The sequence below is a fragment of the Pleurodeles waltl genome, chromosome 6, assembly GCF_031143425.1.
Source record: "Pleurodeles waltl isolate 20211129_DDA chromosome 6, aPleWal1.hap1.20221129, whole genome shotgun sequence".
NCBI lineage: Eukaryota > Metazoa > Chordata > Amphibia > Caudata > Salamandridae > Pleurodeles > Pleurodeles waltl.
Window position 1 is genome coordinate 1,134,154,267 of NC_090445.1, and position 18,641 is coordinate 1,134,172,907.

An 18,641-nucleotide genomic window follows, 5' to 3' on the forward strand; every position below is an offset into this window, starting at 1 on the left:
GAATGTGAGTGAACTTATTTTTCCTTTTGTGCCTCTCCTTTGTGCTCATGCTCATGGTGGCCATGGCGCTTTAAATCAGCTTACTTATGTCAATTAATGTTTTACTTTTTATTTTCAATTTATGTGCAAAGAAAAGCTCCAGTTAGGAATTTACAACACCATTTGCTCTAACTGGAGCAAATACAAGACCCATTGCATTGCAAATGCTTGTTCAGAAAAGTAAGTATGTTCGAATCAATGTCAGGCGTTTGGGCAGTCTTATGGGGACAATTGGGTCTGGGACACCATGCTCTGACCCTATCTCAAACATCTTTTAAAAACTTTTTTCTTAGGTGATGTTGCATATAGTCTGCCACAGCTGGGGCAGGGATCTATTCAGAGGACCTCGGGTAAATAATATCTGAGGAATCGAAAGAGAAAGGGTTTGAGGGAAGGGAGACAGAGTGGGCGGATGAACGTTTACGCTTTTTGGAACATTACCCGGCTTGGACTGATGAGACGAGGAAGAGAAATCTGAATTTGGATCAGCGTCCAGTGATGACAGAGGAGATTTTAAGGGTTTCTTGGTACTGTAAATATGTTCACTTAAAACTCCTTGGGATAATTTGGAAAGGCCGATTGGATGTTGCCAGGAGGAATCAATGGTCAGATCTGGAGTTTGGGTAGAGCTCACAATGGTGTGGGGGGAGGGCGGTATCTGTAGAAACTTCAGGGATTTTGTGAAGTCTTTTAGAAAGGGGTAGAAGAGCTGAAGAAAGGGCTTTGTCCATGAGTGGTGGACTGATTGGTCAATGACCTCAACAAAGCCATTGTCTTAATAGTAATCCTCATCCTCATTGGGGCCATAAGCATCCAGGCTTCCTAGAAGGAAGCAAGGGTCAAGTGAAAACAAAAGAGGAGGAAAGTTTTAGCCGCCTGTCGCAATTCGCCCTGTTATTTCAGCCTGGCATGGGAGTTGCCGGGAAGATGTTATCAGTGTAGTTGCTGAGCAGAGAAAGACTTGTCGGCAACTTTGTGGTGTACATGCACATAGCGCAGAAAGCTAGGCTCACGCACACTCTACCATGAAGGGCGGCCATGCAGAGCAGGTGAAATGCTAAGTGTGCAGGGATTTATTGATACAGGAGGGCGGTGGCGCAACACACTCCTACAGACTAGATAGAGGAAAGCAGACTGAGGGTCGGTCACGCCTGTACCAGAACGAAGCACCAAGTATTCCAAAGGTCTGTAAATCAAGAAAAGGGGAGTCATACAGAGCTGAAAGGTCGACCATAATGACACATTTAAAAAATCAATTAACATACAATAAGGTATAAAGTAGAAAACTGTGAAACACTTACCTTGACTGCGGAGCTGCAAAGAAAGAGGCAGTCAAGATTGGTGGACTAGAAAGGAAGCGTGGTTCAAAGTCTCATGGGGAAATGTGGTTTGCTAATTTGTGATTTACTGTTTTTGTTATTTTTTTAAATTGGCTGCTATTGTGTGTAGTAAAGATGGAGAAAGCATAATCGGAGCTTCTGTTCCTGCCATAGAATTTGCCTACTGCCCTGCCCATAGCCCCTTAAAAGCTGCTTCTTTGCTGCTGGGTGGCTGATAGACGAGCAAACAATTGAAACCATAGAAATGTTAACAGAGCTCTTACAGCCCAGTTTCCTTTCTGTTCCTACCTCTCCTTTTCTGACCCTTAAACTAAGGGTAGAGCCACCTTATGGGAAGTGATTGAGATGCAGCAGAAACATTTGATTGCTCATATCTTTGAAGGCCTGGCTTAGGATTTTGAGCAACACTATAGATATGGTTTCCATGCTTCTGTCAAAGAAAATTTGTGTTTTGCTTATGTCTAGCCAAAAGATGTACCAAAATAAAGTCAGTTGATGCTCTGGGACTGGAAATACGTATTCCATAGCAATGAAGTGCAGTGTCTGTCTGGTACCCAGAAACCACGACCCCTGTCGCTGTAGTAGACAATGATGGGGGGGAAAAGAGAACAGTGACTGTATTCCAACTGTGGATGTGGGTTCAGGGTGTCGTGGGGGATCCCCTGGACTTTCGAAATCTGATCTAACAAGCTATTTGTGTACGACCCCATCCTCATGAGACCTAGGCTCCATGCACCCTGGGACAGACCAGTGTTACAAAGCACACAATAATTATGGATAGGGAAACAAGCTTACAAGGCATAGTTGGTCTCATATTTTTCACTTGAATGCCTCAGGCCCTTATCATTGCCCTGGTAAGGAGGTTACACTTGCTTGTTGCTCACAAACAGAGTCATCTACGAGTCTGTATCCACGGTACAGGCTTCAGGAAGGCCCTGGTCTACAACAGTTAATATCCTTTTTGTGTAGGGTTAGCTCTTAATCCTTTTGGCATGTTCTTCTTGTGCTGCAGCAATTGACTCCTACTTTCAACATGAAATTCCTGCAGTGGCATGGAAAGAGAGTTCTATTTCTTTTGCAAGTTCCATAAGTTTGTCTGAAGAGTTGTCTTCTGAAGTCAAGAGTGGTTCCCAGTACTGGATATAGAGTACGTAATTAGTGGTTGACTGGGCTGATGGTAATCCAGTCCACATCTGGAAAAGGTGCACCCTATTGGAGAAGAGGATCAGTTTTGGAAGCTTATTACCGGCAGTTATGCCCGAGGTGGTGGGATAGGCAGGAAGGAATTGGCCATAGCTGGCTGGATGTTTATCTGACTTCCTGAACAAGAGATTTGGTAAAGATATTCGGGTTATAATAGTGACGTTATCAGGAACTGCCATCTAACAAAGGTGTTGTCCACAGGAATTGACTCTTGGCCGAAAAACTACTGTCTTGTGCACACAAATATACATATGCATACCTTACACTGTAGGTGTTGTGTGCGCTGGAAAGGACCCCACTTACTGGGGACATAATGAATTTTACCTAGAGTTACAACAAACCCTTTTCCCCACATGTGCAGGCTGAAAGACGTACCCGGAACTGTAAGGCCACTTTCAACAAACACAAGTCTTCTCATAGCAGGACGTTTGGGGGTTTCTTTCTTCCTCTGTGATATCGGTGTACATTATGGGTACCCTTCTTAAATAGAAGAGTCTAGTACACCACTGATGAACCACGAAAATGTTTTACTTTTCTGCTACTGGCCTCATAGATATGTGAGTGATGGAGGAAAATGGATGAGACTGCTCAGTGTGAAAATCAGGTGTTCAGCGAATGTTCTTCTAGGCCAGTATGGCAAGGGGCCCTGACTCCCTGAAGGATATGTTTCCTGTGAAACTGCCATGTTCGTTTCTATGTTCTTCTCTCTCATTGCAATCCCCTGCAAGCTGTACAAGACCTTACAGTACCGGAGGTTCTGTATGCTTTAAGCAGAATGCTCATTGCTTTTGCTTTCAGAAGGTTTGGAGCTTTAGTTGTCCCACCTTTGTGGTTGAGAGAGGAAGAAACCGCCTCTTTGGAATCTGGTGTAAATTGAAGTGTTTTTAAAATAGCTTTGAATCTGTTTAGGTTCTGAGGTATCACACATTCACATCAGCTTTGGGCATGTTTAAATAGACTTTGATTAATTTCCATGACTCTGCTTTAGTAGTCCTGTTTGGTGCAATTTGACTGTAACCGCGAGGGAGTGCTGTTTGGCTACATCATCCAAGTTCATCTTGGTCAAAGATCTTACCTTCTGACCTTAACTCCTTTAAGTCACAGTCCACCATAGCAGTACACTTCTATAGCTTCTCAGGACCTTAGTGAAGGCACTTAGTGACTTGCAGGGTATCAGGTAGAGGCTGAACAGCAGAGTTTAGTCCAGGTCCAGTTGCCACTGATCAGCTGGAGAGTTACAGGAGAAGGTAGGTTGTAGCTTGAACAGGGGGGCATGTTATGACCGTTTGAGTCCACTTCTTTGTCCTGGATACAAAAGGAAGCAGGTCTTGTTGTTTACAGCTCATCTCTGGTCACAGACAGCAGGGCCTGTCCTCTTCCTTTGGTCCTCTGGTTCAGGTGTGATCTTCAGTGGATGCCTGGAGTTGCTACATTTATGTTTTCTACAAGCTAGTGGGTGGGAATAACTCCTGGGCACGCCTGTGGGTAAAGGTTCCCAGGGCCAACCCTGTCTACTTTGGAAGTTTTCAAGATGGCGAAATCTTCACCCACGCTCAACATGGGCTTGAGGCCTTGGGGGTGGGTGTGTGCACTATGGTACTCCTAGAATCCTCCCACATCTAACACAAAATTCCAGTTTAAGCAGTCACAATAACCCAGAGTCAGAAGTATGGCAGAACAAAGCAGGAGTTTCAGAAACCAGGCAGTAAATACACAAAAAAAGGCCTGGTAAACTGGTTCCCTTCCTTTCAACTGTGCTCCCGATGTTAAATGTAAAACCCCAGCTGGCCTGTCAAGCAACATTTAAAACTTAAATAGGATTTGACACAGTAATGTCAAAAAGGATGCTCACAGCCCCCAATCCTACATATTCTATTAGGTTTGGAAGTGTCGTCTCTTCAGGCCTGGTCAGTCTGTTGTTTGCTTCTGGGAAGCATTTTTTCATGTTTTTCACACACTATTCGAATGTTAATTAGTGGCAGGCTTAAATGGGAGAGCAAATACAAATTTAGCTTCCATAACTTTCTAAAAGTTACATTTCTTTTATATGTATTAAAATCTAACTTCACCTTTTTGAATTCGATTTTTAAAAACTATTTAAAATAGTTGGGGGGTAGCGGAGCTTGCCGGGCTGCAAGATGGCCACAATCTGATAGTGCTCCCCCAACGATTCGACACAATCTCAAAACCCCCTGGGGGCTTGGAACATTCTCCTGCTGCCTCCGTGGTGTCAGTAGACCCACGATCATGGGGTCCGGCTAGGTTGGATGCTCCGGATAGCTGAGTTTGTGGTGCTGGCGTTGTGGCGAGACGGGGGCCTGAAGACAGACGCTGCTGCCTGGGGAGCAGCGGCATGAGCTGGTGCATGCTGGGGCTGCTGGCTGGACTGGCTGGTGACTAGTGCCTGTCTGTTGGTGGTGGAGGGTTCTGCTGGACCATTGCAGGGACATCCGGATTAGATGGGGCATTACCTTGTGTGCCCTCTGGAACTGCACTGTGCTGTGACGCAGCAGCAGAGAACGCGTGTTGCGCATTTGGACAGATGAACCGGCGGGCCCGCTGAGTGCTTACCAGAGCCACTGGAGCGCCTCTCTTCTCCCCCCAGCTTCCTCCCCTCTCCATACCCTCCCTCGGTAAATGGATCTGGCTCTCAGTCCTGTCTTACCACAATCCTGTGCTTGGCCAGGGGTCCTCCTTCTTGGCCGCTGCTGTGCTCTGGCAGGCCCTGGAGGACATCCTGCAGCCCCCCCCATAGACTGTAAGTGTCATCCCAAGCACTGCTAACGCACATTACCAAACTCACCCGTGCTTGGATGCTGGGGTGATGGGGGCCCTACTCCTCTTGATTTTCCTGGAGTGCTCAATAGCCAGAGCCTAGGGGTGGCTGGGGGAGAGTGGATGCTCCTCGGCGACTAACTTGCACTGTGCGCATAGATAGTGCTAGTATTGGTTGGGGGAGGGGCCTGGGAGCTGCTTCATCGTTAAATGAAGGAGGTCATACGGTGTGAGACTGGAACAATGCGTAAGGTGGACAAGACACAGGCCAAACTCCAATTTGAACAGCGCAAGTCCCACAGGGCTCGTGCGGAGCAACAAGATGATACTGGCCATGATGCAGGAGATCTGGACTCTGAGGCAGAGCCCAATCTCAAACAAATGCTCACAGCGATTGTATGAAAGTGCCCTCTTTCTTTGCATGGTTACCCCCATTTTCTGCCTGTTGTCAGTGTGTTTGACTGTGTCCACTGGAATCTGGCTAACCAGTTCCCCAGTGGTTATGCGGTCTCCTGTAAATTTTGCTAACTGTACCTTTTTCTTCTCACATTTGACATACTAGTCCCCCCATGTAAGTCCCTAGTATATGGTACCCAGGGAATGGGGCTCCAGGGGATCCCTGTGGGCTGCAGCAGTTGTTCTGTCAGCATAGGGAGCCCATGCAAAAAGTTCTGCAGGCCTGCCATTGCAGTCTACGTGAAACCAGTGCATGGACCCCTTTTCACAACCGATCATTGCACCAGGTCACTAAGTCACGCTTATGGTAGACCCTCTCTGCCCAGAGGGCAGGGTGCAGGTACCTGTGTGTGAGAGCACCACATCAAACATGTCGGAATCATACCTCAATACTGTTGCAAGTATTGGAAGTATGATTTCATGCACTTCGAGGGCTCCTTGGAGGATCCCCAGCATTCCACCAGTCTTACATGGATTTCCAGGCAGCCCAAGTTTCTGCCACCCCTCAGAAGGTTTCTGCCCTCCAGCTTCTTGATCTAATCAAGCCCAGGAATGTAGAACAAAGGATTTATTAAGGGAGAGGGAGGTAACACCCTGTCCCTTTGGAAATAGGTGTGACTAGCTTGGGAGGGGTAGCCTCCCCAAGCCACTGGTATGCTTTGAAGGGCACATTTGGTGCCCTTGTGCGTATTCAGTCCACACCAGTGCAGGGGCCCCTCCCAGGCCCTGCTCTTACATGAAACTGGACAATGGACCACTCCCCTGTCCACCACCACTATCTCAGGGGTGGTGCTCAGAGCTCCTCTATAATGTCACTGGGGTCTGCCATCTGGTTTCCGAGGTTGGCAGGGAACTCTGGGAGCATCTGAGTGGCCAGGCGGGCTGGTGACGTCAATGCCCCCTCCTGATAGGTGCTTACCTGGCTAGGTGACCAATCCCCTTATCAGGGCTATTTAGGGACTCTCTCTTGGATGGGTCCTCAGATTCAGCTTGCAAGATTCCAGCAGGATTCCTCTGCAACCTTCACTTCAACTTCTGGGCTCTGGAATTGCAACTGGACCCTCCACGACCCGACAATCTGCCTCCAAGGTGAAGAACTCTTCTGCAATATTGTTTCCAGCACTCCTGTCAGCAACTGCAACATTTTCACCGGCTGTGCATCCACTGAGGGTGGCATGTCTTCAGTCTGCACTAAAAGAAAGAAGGAATATCCCTTGGCGTGAAGGAATCACTCTCCTGAATCCGCAGGCACCTGCTGCAACGACGGCTGGCTGCGTGCATCTCCCCTCATCTTGAGCTGCTTGGGTCTTTCATCATGGTGATCCGGAGTAGTCCTCTTGGTCCTCTCTGCCAGCTGTCCAATTTTGGTGGAGGTAAGCCTTTGCCTCCCCAAGCAGGACAGTACCCTGTGCACCATATCTCTTGCAGCTGCCAAGGCTTGTTTGCATCTCCTCCAAGGGATCTTCAGGCGTCGTGTAGCTCCAGTTCCTTGCACTCCTTCCTGCGACGTACAGCCTTAGGCGTGGTTCTCCTGTGACGTGCGATCTCTTCCTGTAGTGCTGCGTGCTCCTTCTGTGTCCCCGTCCTGTGGGACTCCTGAGATCCTGCTAGCCCGGAGGGACCTGCTATTCTGAAGCTGCTTACATGGAATGTCAGGGGCTTCAGTGATAACAGGAAAATGCGGAAGGTGATAGCTTACTTAAAACACCACTGTATAGGTTTGGCCATTTTACAAGAAACACACTTGGACCCAGACAGCATTGTTCTTTCCACACGTAGACTTCAAGGCCAGTTTCTGGCTGTGGGATTTACATGCTATTGCTGCTGAAACTTGTTTGGTTGACATTTGGAGACACAAATTCCCTACAGTGGGCGGTTACACTCATTACTCAGCAGTCCATGCTTTACTTACGCACATTGATCACTGGCTAGTGGCCAGGCGTCTGATATCCAGAGCTCATGTACAGTGTCCCTGGCCCAGGACGTATTCAGACCATGCACCAGTGCTCCTCACTCTGGAGGTGTGTGGTTGCTATACTGCTCCATTCACATGGCACTATCTGCCATACTCACTTCTAGACACAGCCTTTAGAGAGGACCTCCCCCAAACTATAGAATAATTTTTCTGCACAAATGTAGGTTCAGTCACAAAATTGAGTACTGTGTGGTAAGCATTTAAGGTATACATCCGTGGAATGACAATTGCAAAGCATGCAGGGGTGCTGCAGTCCCTGCAAGGACGCCTGGCACGATTGGAGGGGGAACATCTGGCCGCTGGGGATGCCCGGTTTCATCAGCCTTATACAAGAGAAGATAACGGAATTTTGAGAGACAGCACACGCTGAGGTCCAGCTCATGGGAAAGTATGCCGCGACCCGCTCCTATGGGGAAGGGGATTTGCTCAGGTGCAACACTGGCGGCACTTCGTCGCCCCAACAGAAAACTGGATCGATTCTGGAGGTACAGGATAAGGGGGGACGGGCTGCTGCGAGACCCAGTCACCATTGCCAATCGGTTTCATGATTATTACACCCGATGGGCTCACTGTAGCTTTCTACAAGACCTATCAGGACCTTTTGATGCCACACCTTATGGCGCTGTATGAGGGAATGGCTTGGGATACAGAAATGTCACCCACTATGAGAGAGGCTTTAATTGTTACCCTAATTAAGGCGGGCAAGACCCCCAGCAGTGTTCCTCTTATAGACCCCTTTCTTTGATTAACGTAGACACAAAAATGTATGCCACGATCCTAGTGAATCAACGGGTGCTGCTGCTGCCAGCGATGGTAAAGGCGGAACAAGCGGGATTTGTTCCAGGCTATGGTCTCACTCTGAATCTTAGGGTGCTGTTCGAGACTATACAGCATATAGAATCTATGCACAAGCTGTGGCAGTCTTTTTAAACGCTGAAAAGGCATTAGATTCTGTCGAGTGGCTCTCTATGTTTGAAGTGCTGCGCCTTATGAGAGTTGGCGAGGTGTTTCTTCAAGTGATACAGACTTTATACGCTTCCCCGGTTGCGTGAGTGAGAGTTAATGGGGGAGTTTCTGGCCCAATAATTTTCAGAGGCACTCAACAGGGCTGTCCGCTTTCGCCCTTGCTGTATGCATTAGTGGCGGAACCATTGACATGTGCTTTGCATGAGTATCATAGCCACAGGGGTGTACACTTTCCGGGCTATAGGTTGATTTATATCCGCTTACGAAGATGATTCTTTGCTCTATAACCGGCCTGTAATCTCACACCTATGCTTTAGGAGGTTGTACACTTTGGTGGTCTCTTGGGTCTGAAAATTAACTGAAATAAGTCTGTCGTGTTCCCCCTTACCCCAGCTACAGTCCCAATACCATTAGATTTCCCCCTCAAATGGGAGACGGAATCTGTGCGTTACTTGCGGATACAGATTCATACGGATCCTGCAGTTGTTATGACAGATAACTATGGGAGAGCCATACAAAAGCTAACCAAAGATGTGGAACGTTGAATCAAAGTGCCACTCTCACTGGCAGCGCATATCGCCAGCCATTATTAAAATGATGATACTTCTGAGGTTTCTGTTTCAGAATATCTCCATACTACTGCCAAAGCATGTATTCTCCACCATACAGTCATTCTTGAAAAGACTGAATGGGAGGGGGTTGGGTTTTGGGATTCATGGCCCTGCAGGCCTACCGGCGTTACATATAGAGCGGGACATGTCGACACCTTACCCCTTGCCTTATCAAATATTTTTGTCCCTGAAGCGAGGCACAGCATGTTTGACTCCACCACCCTCGCATGCCATAACCTAATGACCATACAGGCTCTCCTTTTTCTATGCTCACCCCAAATAAAACTTGAATGCTGCACCTCGTTCCCCTTGAGTGGGGACAAGGGAGTGATCTCAGCATTGTGGCAAATTGCTGTTGAGAAGCTTGGAGATGTGTTTCAGGAAGGGGTGGTACAGTCCTTGGAATTCATCGCAGAACTAGTAGAGGCACCCACGCCACTTGTACGTTACCAATACGAGAGTAAGGTACGCACTGCATGCCCTCCTTGGAGAGGAGTTGCAAGAGCCGCCAAACATGCAGGCGCTTACCATGATCATAGAGGAAACCTCGCATAGCAAATTGGTATCCATGCTGTATGCCTCTGCGCTCAAGAAACACGTAGACCAGGACTAACAAAGGTCTGGTTGGATTGGCAAAAGGACCTAGACATAGCTTTCACAGATACACAGTGGCAATACTGCTGCTCCGCGACCCACTCCATCTCTCTTAACGGGAGGCACAAACTAATTCATTTTAAATATTTAAATCGTATATATTATACACCTAGCAGACTATATAAATATGGGCTGTGTCCTATTGCTGACTGTCCGAGATGTGGCGAGGGGAAGGCGGGCTTCCTACATATGTCATGGAACTGTCCAGAGATACAACATTTTTGGTTAAGTGTGCTTGCGGAATTGAACAACATCACGGGGTCTGGCTGGCTGCTACACCTCTCCTAGCTAGCACTTCTTGGTTATGATAGAGATGTGGTCAAGGAGGCTAGGAGACTGGTAGCAATGGGCCTTCTTCTTGAGAAGTGCAGACTGGCTATAGGATGGGGTCATGGCCCTCTGCCCACCTTAAAAGAATGGCGTGCTGATAATACTTATTGCAACACTCAGACGCCTATAACAACTGAACCCCACCACAGAACCTCCCACGGAACTACTGGAGTCCAAACCAACCATATTTGATTGGTAAAGAGACAGGTGAGCCTGAAGGTGATAACTAGCATAGCTATGTGTGGGAACTAAGAGGTAAGCGATGTCCCCCGGGGTGCTTGGTGTAAGATATGGATTAGTGTAAGCATCTATGTGAAACAGCACGGGGGAACTCGGTCTCACGCACGTCACTATTTATGGTATTGGCTATGGGGGGGGGGGGGGGGAGGTGGGATGTGTGCTACCCAATGATCTATGGTTTCAGTTAATGCAGATGTGATGCTATATTAAGCGTATTCTAGGTCATGAGATGCTGTGATGTTAACCGTAGAAAATTATAAATACATTTTTGAACGAAAAGAAACTATTTAAAATATATATATATATATATATATATATATATATATATATATATATATATATATATATATATATATATATTTATTTATTTTTTATTTATTTTTATTTTTTAGCTAGCCCCATTCCCAAGATAGTTATAGGATTTTAATCTATACTTTGAGATTTTTTTTTACATAGGAATGATGGATCTGCCGCAGTGAAAAATAGCTTTTGAGTGCTAGTTACCGTAGGGACATTTTAACATAAAATTTCTACATGTCCTCCTTTTAAAAACTGTGCAGCCTCACTTGTGGGTTACACGGCCTACTTACGGGTAACATAAATTTTTTTTAGGGGAGTGTTGACCTGTCAAAATTGCAGTGTTTACACTGCTACAGTCAGGCTACACTCATAAGCCTGAAACCATGTTTTCATTACCACTGTAGTGGATTGCAGAAAAGGTGCTGCAGTCCACTAGTGGCATTTAACTTCCAGGCCCTGAGTGCATCTTGTGCCATATACTGGCTATTTATAGGAAAGTTAATGTATCGATTAGGAATATTGCAATTCAACAATGTTTAAAGGGGGAGCACAGGCACTTAACTTCTGGCTTGCAGGGATGAAGTGCACGGATTTCTAAACCTAGAACACATTTAAGGTCCAGCCAGAGGAGGTAAATCTAGGGTGACAACACAGAAAAGGCAGATTTCCTATACAACAACTGCCGGTCTTTGGGGTCTTGCCTCCACTTTGGCACCCTAAAATTGGATTTACTTCTGCCTTTAACCGGATTAAATCTCAGATACTTTTTAGGGTGGGAATCATTCTGCCAAATTCTTATGATTATCCACAGACCTGCTAGTGTGTGGATGCTTACTATCTTCTGGTATTCTCGTGCTATAATACATCCAAGTTACCCCTGTGACCACATTTCGCCACATGTAAGATTATACTGTATTGCCGTAATTTTCACATGGGAGTAAATCCATTTCACAAGTGCAAATTCAAGTTTGAAGAATCACAAACCTGAATTTTCTCTCAAAAGTTCTGCCATTTGCTTGTTTATCAGTCACACGACGTCATAAACAGCTTTTCAAATTGACCAGTGAGTGAATTGGTCGAATCTGAGTCAGAAAGTATATAGGTACCTGTAGGAACTCTACATGCGTCTGCCTATGTATGTGAAAAGCTGATCTATGTCATAAGCTCACTGAGCTGATTTTATATATATGGCCTCTACTGGGTTTCTAAACCATAACTCAGACCCCCATCCCCGGTACTGAAAGAATCCCTGGAAATTGCAAATGGAACTAGAAAAAGTGAACAAGTTAGATCATACGTAGGAGAACGAAGCACTAGATCAGATCAACTGCAGTATGGTACAGTACTCTAAGTACTGATGGTTGTGTGTTTGTTTTCTTGTTCGTCTTTTGTATATTTTCTTGATTTGGCTCCAAACATGGCAGCATGTTTGTATATTAATTGTTCTTGTCTGAATGCTAACATAGGTGTTCAAAAGCAATAGTATAATTTTTGAAAAATGTTTGATATTCAAAAAAGTTGAACAGAGTATGTTAAGCATGTGACTTTAAACTATACAGGACGATACCGTACTGAAAGATACCTTTCCGAGTAGATTATTAAACTGAATTATTTATTCTTTTATGACTCTGTTGTATATGATTTTTGTCTGCACCCAGAAATAAATGTCCTCTTAACTGCTGAGATTAATGTTTTGGCCTGCTTATATATTTTCCTTTTCCATTTTTTTTTTTTTTTCTTAGAAAAGATGGTGTTCCTATAGGTTACAAAGGGAGTACTTTTCACAGGTAAATGCAGAATCTCCTTGTTTTTCATTTTTAAAATAAAAAACAAATGCTTGTCCATTATTGTATTGTTATATATTTTGTTGTGTTTCTGGACCACTTACATTCATCTCCTACTGTAACAAATGCTCATATCAATCCAGAATATAAATTCATACAGTGGTGCAATTTACTGGTTAAACTACTTTATTTTTTTTTTTTTTTTTTTTTTTTTTTTTTTACCAATGATTATACAGGCCACGCCTATCTTTTATAACCGATATTTTACACCTTGCTGCACAGTAAGTGTAGCAGATGACACTTCTGCTGGGTTGAAAAAGTAATTAGGATTTAACTATCTAGGAGACCCTCGGTATTGGTAGAATGTAAAATCTGATTATCTGTTCCAAATAATTGTTTTAAAAGAAAACTGTTAGTTTAAATAATTTAGTTACTGGCAGGGATGCCTTACAATTTTACAAACATACACAAACAATCAATGTCAATATAAAAAAAATGATGGTGTTGATTAAGCAACTTTCGCTCATCACCCTATTATTTTTCCTTTTAACAGTCAGTTTTCGCATTCAGTGTGTGACAATGATTTTAACTCAGTACTTTCACAGAAACTAGACAGTATTTTGCTTTTCGCTTTGTCGTGAACACACACGTTTCCAGTACACCCCCCTGAAGCCCAGAATTACCTCAGAAACTCAGAAAACCAAATGTAAATCCCTGGGAATCGGGCGTGCTAGAAGGTCTGTCTAAGGATAGAGGGGCAGTTAAAGCTCCTTTTGTAAGTACTATGAAGAAGTGGTTGCGTGCACTTATCGGAGAAAAGTCTTTATTGTAATAGTTCACACAAAGACCTCTTCCAAGATGGCAGGTTAATGGACACTAGTTGATAATGGCAGATCATTCCATGTTACCTCACATCACATAACCTCATGTATAGCCAATAGCAGTAACATACAGGAGGTGTGCAAATTATGGTGTGGTCTTAAACATAATAATGCTGTTTAATTAATCTTTGCATTTTAACTAGGGTAGGGTAGGCTTGTCCTGCACAGATCTTTTGGTGCTCTGTTTAGTGTCATTCATTCTAATGCCTGCTCTTTTTGCCTCATTTTTTTCCTGAAGTGTACCACACTCCCTCAATAATGAATCATAAATCCAGCAAGACGGTTCACCTGCCTGACCTCGACACTGCCAATATTTCCCGCTTCCTTCATCTCAGAAAAGACAGAATGCCCCATCCATACTTCTGATTGTATCTCCTCATCTGGATCCCCTTTTTGAAACAAACTTGTATTCTCGTAATTACAACATAACATTTGTGTCCTGCTTGCTTCTGACCTTTTTCCTGACCACTCGATCACAAACTTGGCACCTTCTTCTCTGATTTCATCTAACTCTGGCTTACTCGACTAGCAGCACTAACCCTCTCATAAACATGAAAGCTACACTTGCATTACAAAATGTGCAATGTTACAGCAAAGCCATATTGTCTCACTACAGCCATCTTATATGTTAGCCAAGGTTTACTATATAGTTCCTCCCTCTGTTACTCTTTCCACTAAGATTTTATCTCACACGTTGTATAAAGCTCTGTACGTCTACACATTGCATACGTGTTTAAAGAGCTTCTTCTTAAGAAACTTGCATTCCATTATCTATCAACAGCTCCCCTTCTAAACACTTCAGAACCTTTAATATGCATGTCCCAGAAAGACTTACACTAGATCCACTACTGAAATAGTCTAATAGCTCAACTGTATGCCGTGTGGCACTACCAAGATTGTGAAAGGTACACCCTTCAGAACAGTATCAACTTCCACACCCATCCTTTGCTACCATTACCGCTTTCTACATTAGACTTGCTGCAAAATTAGCTTTGTGGTGAAGCGTTATGTTTTCGAGGCAAACACCTTGCCTGCAATAATCCTGTCCCCAGAATCAGTAGACATTTTGGAGTAGCTTGCCAGTTCTTTTGGGCTGTCCTCCGTAACCACCTGTGTTAACGTCCATATTTTGCAGCTTAAAATACTTTGCAAATGTTTGTACAAACCCTCTAAAATAATAGTTTCTGACATTATTTTTTCATTGACTTGTTTAGTCTTCACCCGCTCTTCTTGATTGTCTTCACTTTTACCTCCTGCTTATAGTACTACTAGGAGGTGTTGACAGGGCTCTCTTTGTTGTTTGCCATGTGTCCCACCAGGCAACACTGTTAAAACTGACCCTTGAATTTTCCATTCTTCTGATCTCTCATAATGCCAATGGGACGCAAAGTCAACTGCTTCCTGATAGTATTGAACCTCTCAAAATGGCCACATGTTGACAGCCATTCTTCAACCACTGCATTATCTCTTCCTTCACAAATAATTATACACCTCTACATTGCACACTTCTTAATATCTACAATGGCAAAAATGTAGGTTCTCTTTCTTGCCACAGGCTATCAACCATACCACTTCTATAACTTTGATCTCCCATGCATCAAAGACCATGACATTTTAATGCCCTTTTTTCATGGACACATAAATCCTCAGTCTTCACCATTACATATCTCAATAAAAGTCTGGCACGAGCAGCGCCACGTTTCATTGTACTGTGGTATCACAGCCACCTTCCTTAGAATGGCATGCATGGACCTCTTGGTTCTAAGAAAGTTAGTAGCTTAGAATATGTTCAGTGTTTGAATGGTTACATTGCGCAAAGAATCTGAAACGTGGATTTCGTAGCAGTATACTAAGGCATTGAATTTAATTAGTGTGTTTCTGCATCTGTCAGACTATGAGAGGCAATACGTATTGCCTGAGAAAGTACATCAACAGTGAGGATGTCTTACTTTGACCATCAAAACTACATAACACCTGTGCATTATTCGCATCTTCGTCTGGATGATTGAAAATCTCTTGCTAATCCTTAGCCATTAAGACAACACCCACTTAATTTGCAAATTCTTGTGTGAAAAATACAGGGTGAAATTTGATTTGTTTTTAATCAGACTGAGAAAACCTCAAGTGACCTTTATAATTAGGCAGTTCCGCTCTTGTAGATGGCATTCACTGAACCTTTTTTAGGCATACATCCTTTTAAAATAATGTGTGAATGTGGCTCTTTGAAAAATGTATTGCATTCCACCTGTTTTCCTAAGGATTTTCAGTGCTACTGTCAAACTCTTTTAAGATTGCTTTTTGATATATTACTGGCCAGGAAATCATCCTACAAATGAGTCACCCAGTATTTCCTATTCTTTAGTATGTTAAAATATATGGTCACAGTACTGTTCTCCGTTTGGTCGTATCCTTCCAACAGAATGTGCTGGCCTCTTTTCTTACCAAATACAGGCCCTCATTACTCTGGCGGTCGGCGGTAATTTGGAGAAAGGTACTGCCAACAGGCTGGCGATACCTTTTCCCAAATTATAACATTGGCGGTTTGGCTTGCCACTCTGTCCGCCAGGGTCATTCCCTGGCACTGATAGGGGTCTCCACCCCCCCCCTCCCCTTCTCAACCCCTCCGCACATTTACACACCCACACACATACACACTCAAACACACACTCATACCCACATCCACCCACGCATGCACACATACATACCCACACACCGCAACACACACAAACATATATTGTCGCACACAACATACACTCACATTCAGTCATCCACGCACTCATTCAACGCGACTCACACTCGCATACAAAAATGGACACACGCACCCCCACACACATACAACCCCCACCCCGCTCTGCTGTTTGAGAACCCGACTTACCTTCTTTCAGGGGGTCCTCCGGCAGGAGACTGGATGCGGCGTTGCTGTCAGTTGCAGCGTCTGCCTTCAAACCACTGCCAGGCTGTATCATTGCTCATGATACGTGTCGGCGTGTTTTGCTGGCGTGGCGCTGTTGCTGACAGCAGCGCCTCCTAACCGCCATCTGCCGCCATGACCGTTGACTGTATTCCGCCAGCCTTCTGGCGGAATTCTGTCTACAGTCATCATGCGGGTGGACGGCTGGTAGCCATGGCGACGGTTTGTTGGCTGCCGTTGCCGTGGCGGTAGGCGGTCAATACCGCCAATGTTGTAATGAGGGCCACAGTGTGTCACAGATGCTCCATACCAATAAGGCTATAACCACTGTAATAAAAAAAAAATATTGATTTGTAGAGTCCCTTAATGCCCCACAAAATAGGTGAGGGCTTTTCACCCTCTTATTTTCTTTTCCAGGGAAGTTCACAAATACATGTTTGGAAAGTATGTACTGTAAGGAAAGTCCCACCTACGAACATGCTTGTCCATTTCACCTTACGTTGTTTAGCAAATCGGAAAACCTTTTTCATTTTCCCTGCCAACTTGCAGTGTAAAGTTCATCCCTGGTGTCTGCTGACTTCTTGCAACCCACCCATTACTCATTGTTTGGCACTTTCTTTTACACTCACCACATTCAGCTTCTCTTATTTCACATGCTTTATAATTGGAAAGGTGTTTCTACTTCAAACCTGTTAATATGTTTTTTTCTAAGAAGGTGCACTTTTTCTCCTTATCTTTATACGTCCTGCCCTATTTAGATTAACAAAATTGCTACCTAATACTCTTCACCACATCACTCCTCAGCCTTGTTACACTTAATTGACACTCCTGTGCTTAGTAATGTTTATTAATTCCTCGAGTGTTTGACTCTTAGCCGTGCACAGATGTTCTACTCTCAAGTTGTGTAAGAGAGCAACCTGCCAGCGATCATCTAAGAACCTCTGCTGTTGACCTGCTATTGAGCGGTCCAAGAAGAACAGAGCCATTGAACACTCCTTTGTTTTATTGGGCCACTCACATCAGCCCTATTGTTCCTTTCCTGGCTTCGGCAGAGGTAACCCATACAGTCTGCCAATCTAACTCGGAATTTGGAGGCAATGGTGCCCACCATTCCTGTAGTCAAGTTGAGTGGGCCGCCCAGTCCACTTTTTGCTGGGCAAGTCCACCTGCCAAACCCACTTTAGCATGTCCTTAGTAGAGCACAGCTCCCAGTGGAAGGCAGGATCCAGCGATTCTTGCCAAGTTGACAGGTCATAAAATCAGGCAGGTGGGTCCTGCAAATTGTTCAGAAGGACTATGCCATTTTCTTCTTTTCCGCAGCGCTGCATCTTCCACAGTCCTAACAATGTCTGACGGAAGGCCATCTCTATTTTGCAACAAGAACTGGAAGCCCTTTTGGTCAAAGGGGCTATTGAGAGGGTGCTCACACCAGAAGTTTATATTCCTGCCACTTTATGGTGACGAACAAGGATGGACGCTTTCATCTTTTTGTAGATCTGCAATCTCTCAATGCCTTCTTCCGGAAGGAACAATTCAGAATGCTCACAAAGGCCCAGGTCCTGTGTGCGCTCAACCCTGGGGACTAGGTGGTGGCATTGGACATGCATGGCACCTTTTTCCACATACCAGTCCTGCAAGCCATCGGCGCTACCTGCTTTTGTTTGTGGGACAGAAGTATTTTCAGTTTTCTGTGCTCCTTTGGCCTCACCAATGCCCCTAGGTTGTTCACAAAAGTGATGCTTGTGGCAGCAAACCTTCAGAGGTTAGGGGTGTTAGTTTTCCCTACATTGACGACTTGCAGTTGAAGGGGATCTCACCCCAGGCAATTGTAAACCACGTCCAGATTACGGCGAACCTCCTGTCTTATTTGGGGTTCACTATTAACATGCCAACATCACACAACTCCTTATCAGACACACCCCTTTGTCAAAGCCATTCAGGCCACATTTCAGCCATTTGTGCCGAGCAGATCACGAGTGGCGGTTACATCCGGAGGTGGCACAAGATCTCTTCCAGGAAAGAGGAGAAACTTGGTTTGACCTGTTGGCCTCCTCTAATAATGTACAATGTCAGAGCTTATACGCAGTGGGAGTTTCCCAGGCCTCTCTCGGTCGGGAATTAGTTCTACCCCAAGTGGAACTTGGGAAACCTGTGGGTCTTCCAGACGATTCTGCTC

At 44.8% G+C, this 18,641-nt stretch overlaps 1 protein-coding gene across 5 annotated transcripts in view; it reads left to right on the plus strand.

Annotated features, from left to right (window-relative positions):
- Positions 1-18,641, plus strand: part of PPIH (peptidylprolyl isomerase H) — a 166,364-nt gene that overhangs the window by 66,508 nt on the left and 81,215 nt on the right. For all 5 annotated transcript variants that reach the window (XM_069240333.1, XM_069240331.1, XM_069240332.1 and 2 more), the window contains one exon: positions 12,632-12,676. In XM_069240333.1, coding sequence (XP_069096434.1) covers positions 12,632-12,676 — 45 coding nt within the window. The remainder of the gene's footprint in view (positions 1-12,631; positions 12,677-18,641) is intronic.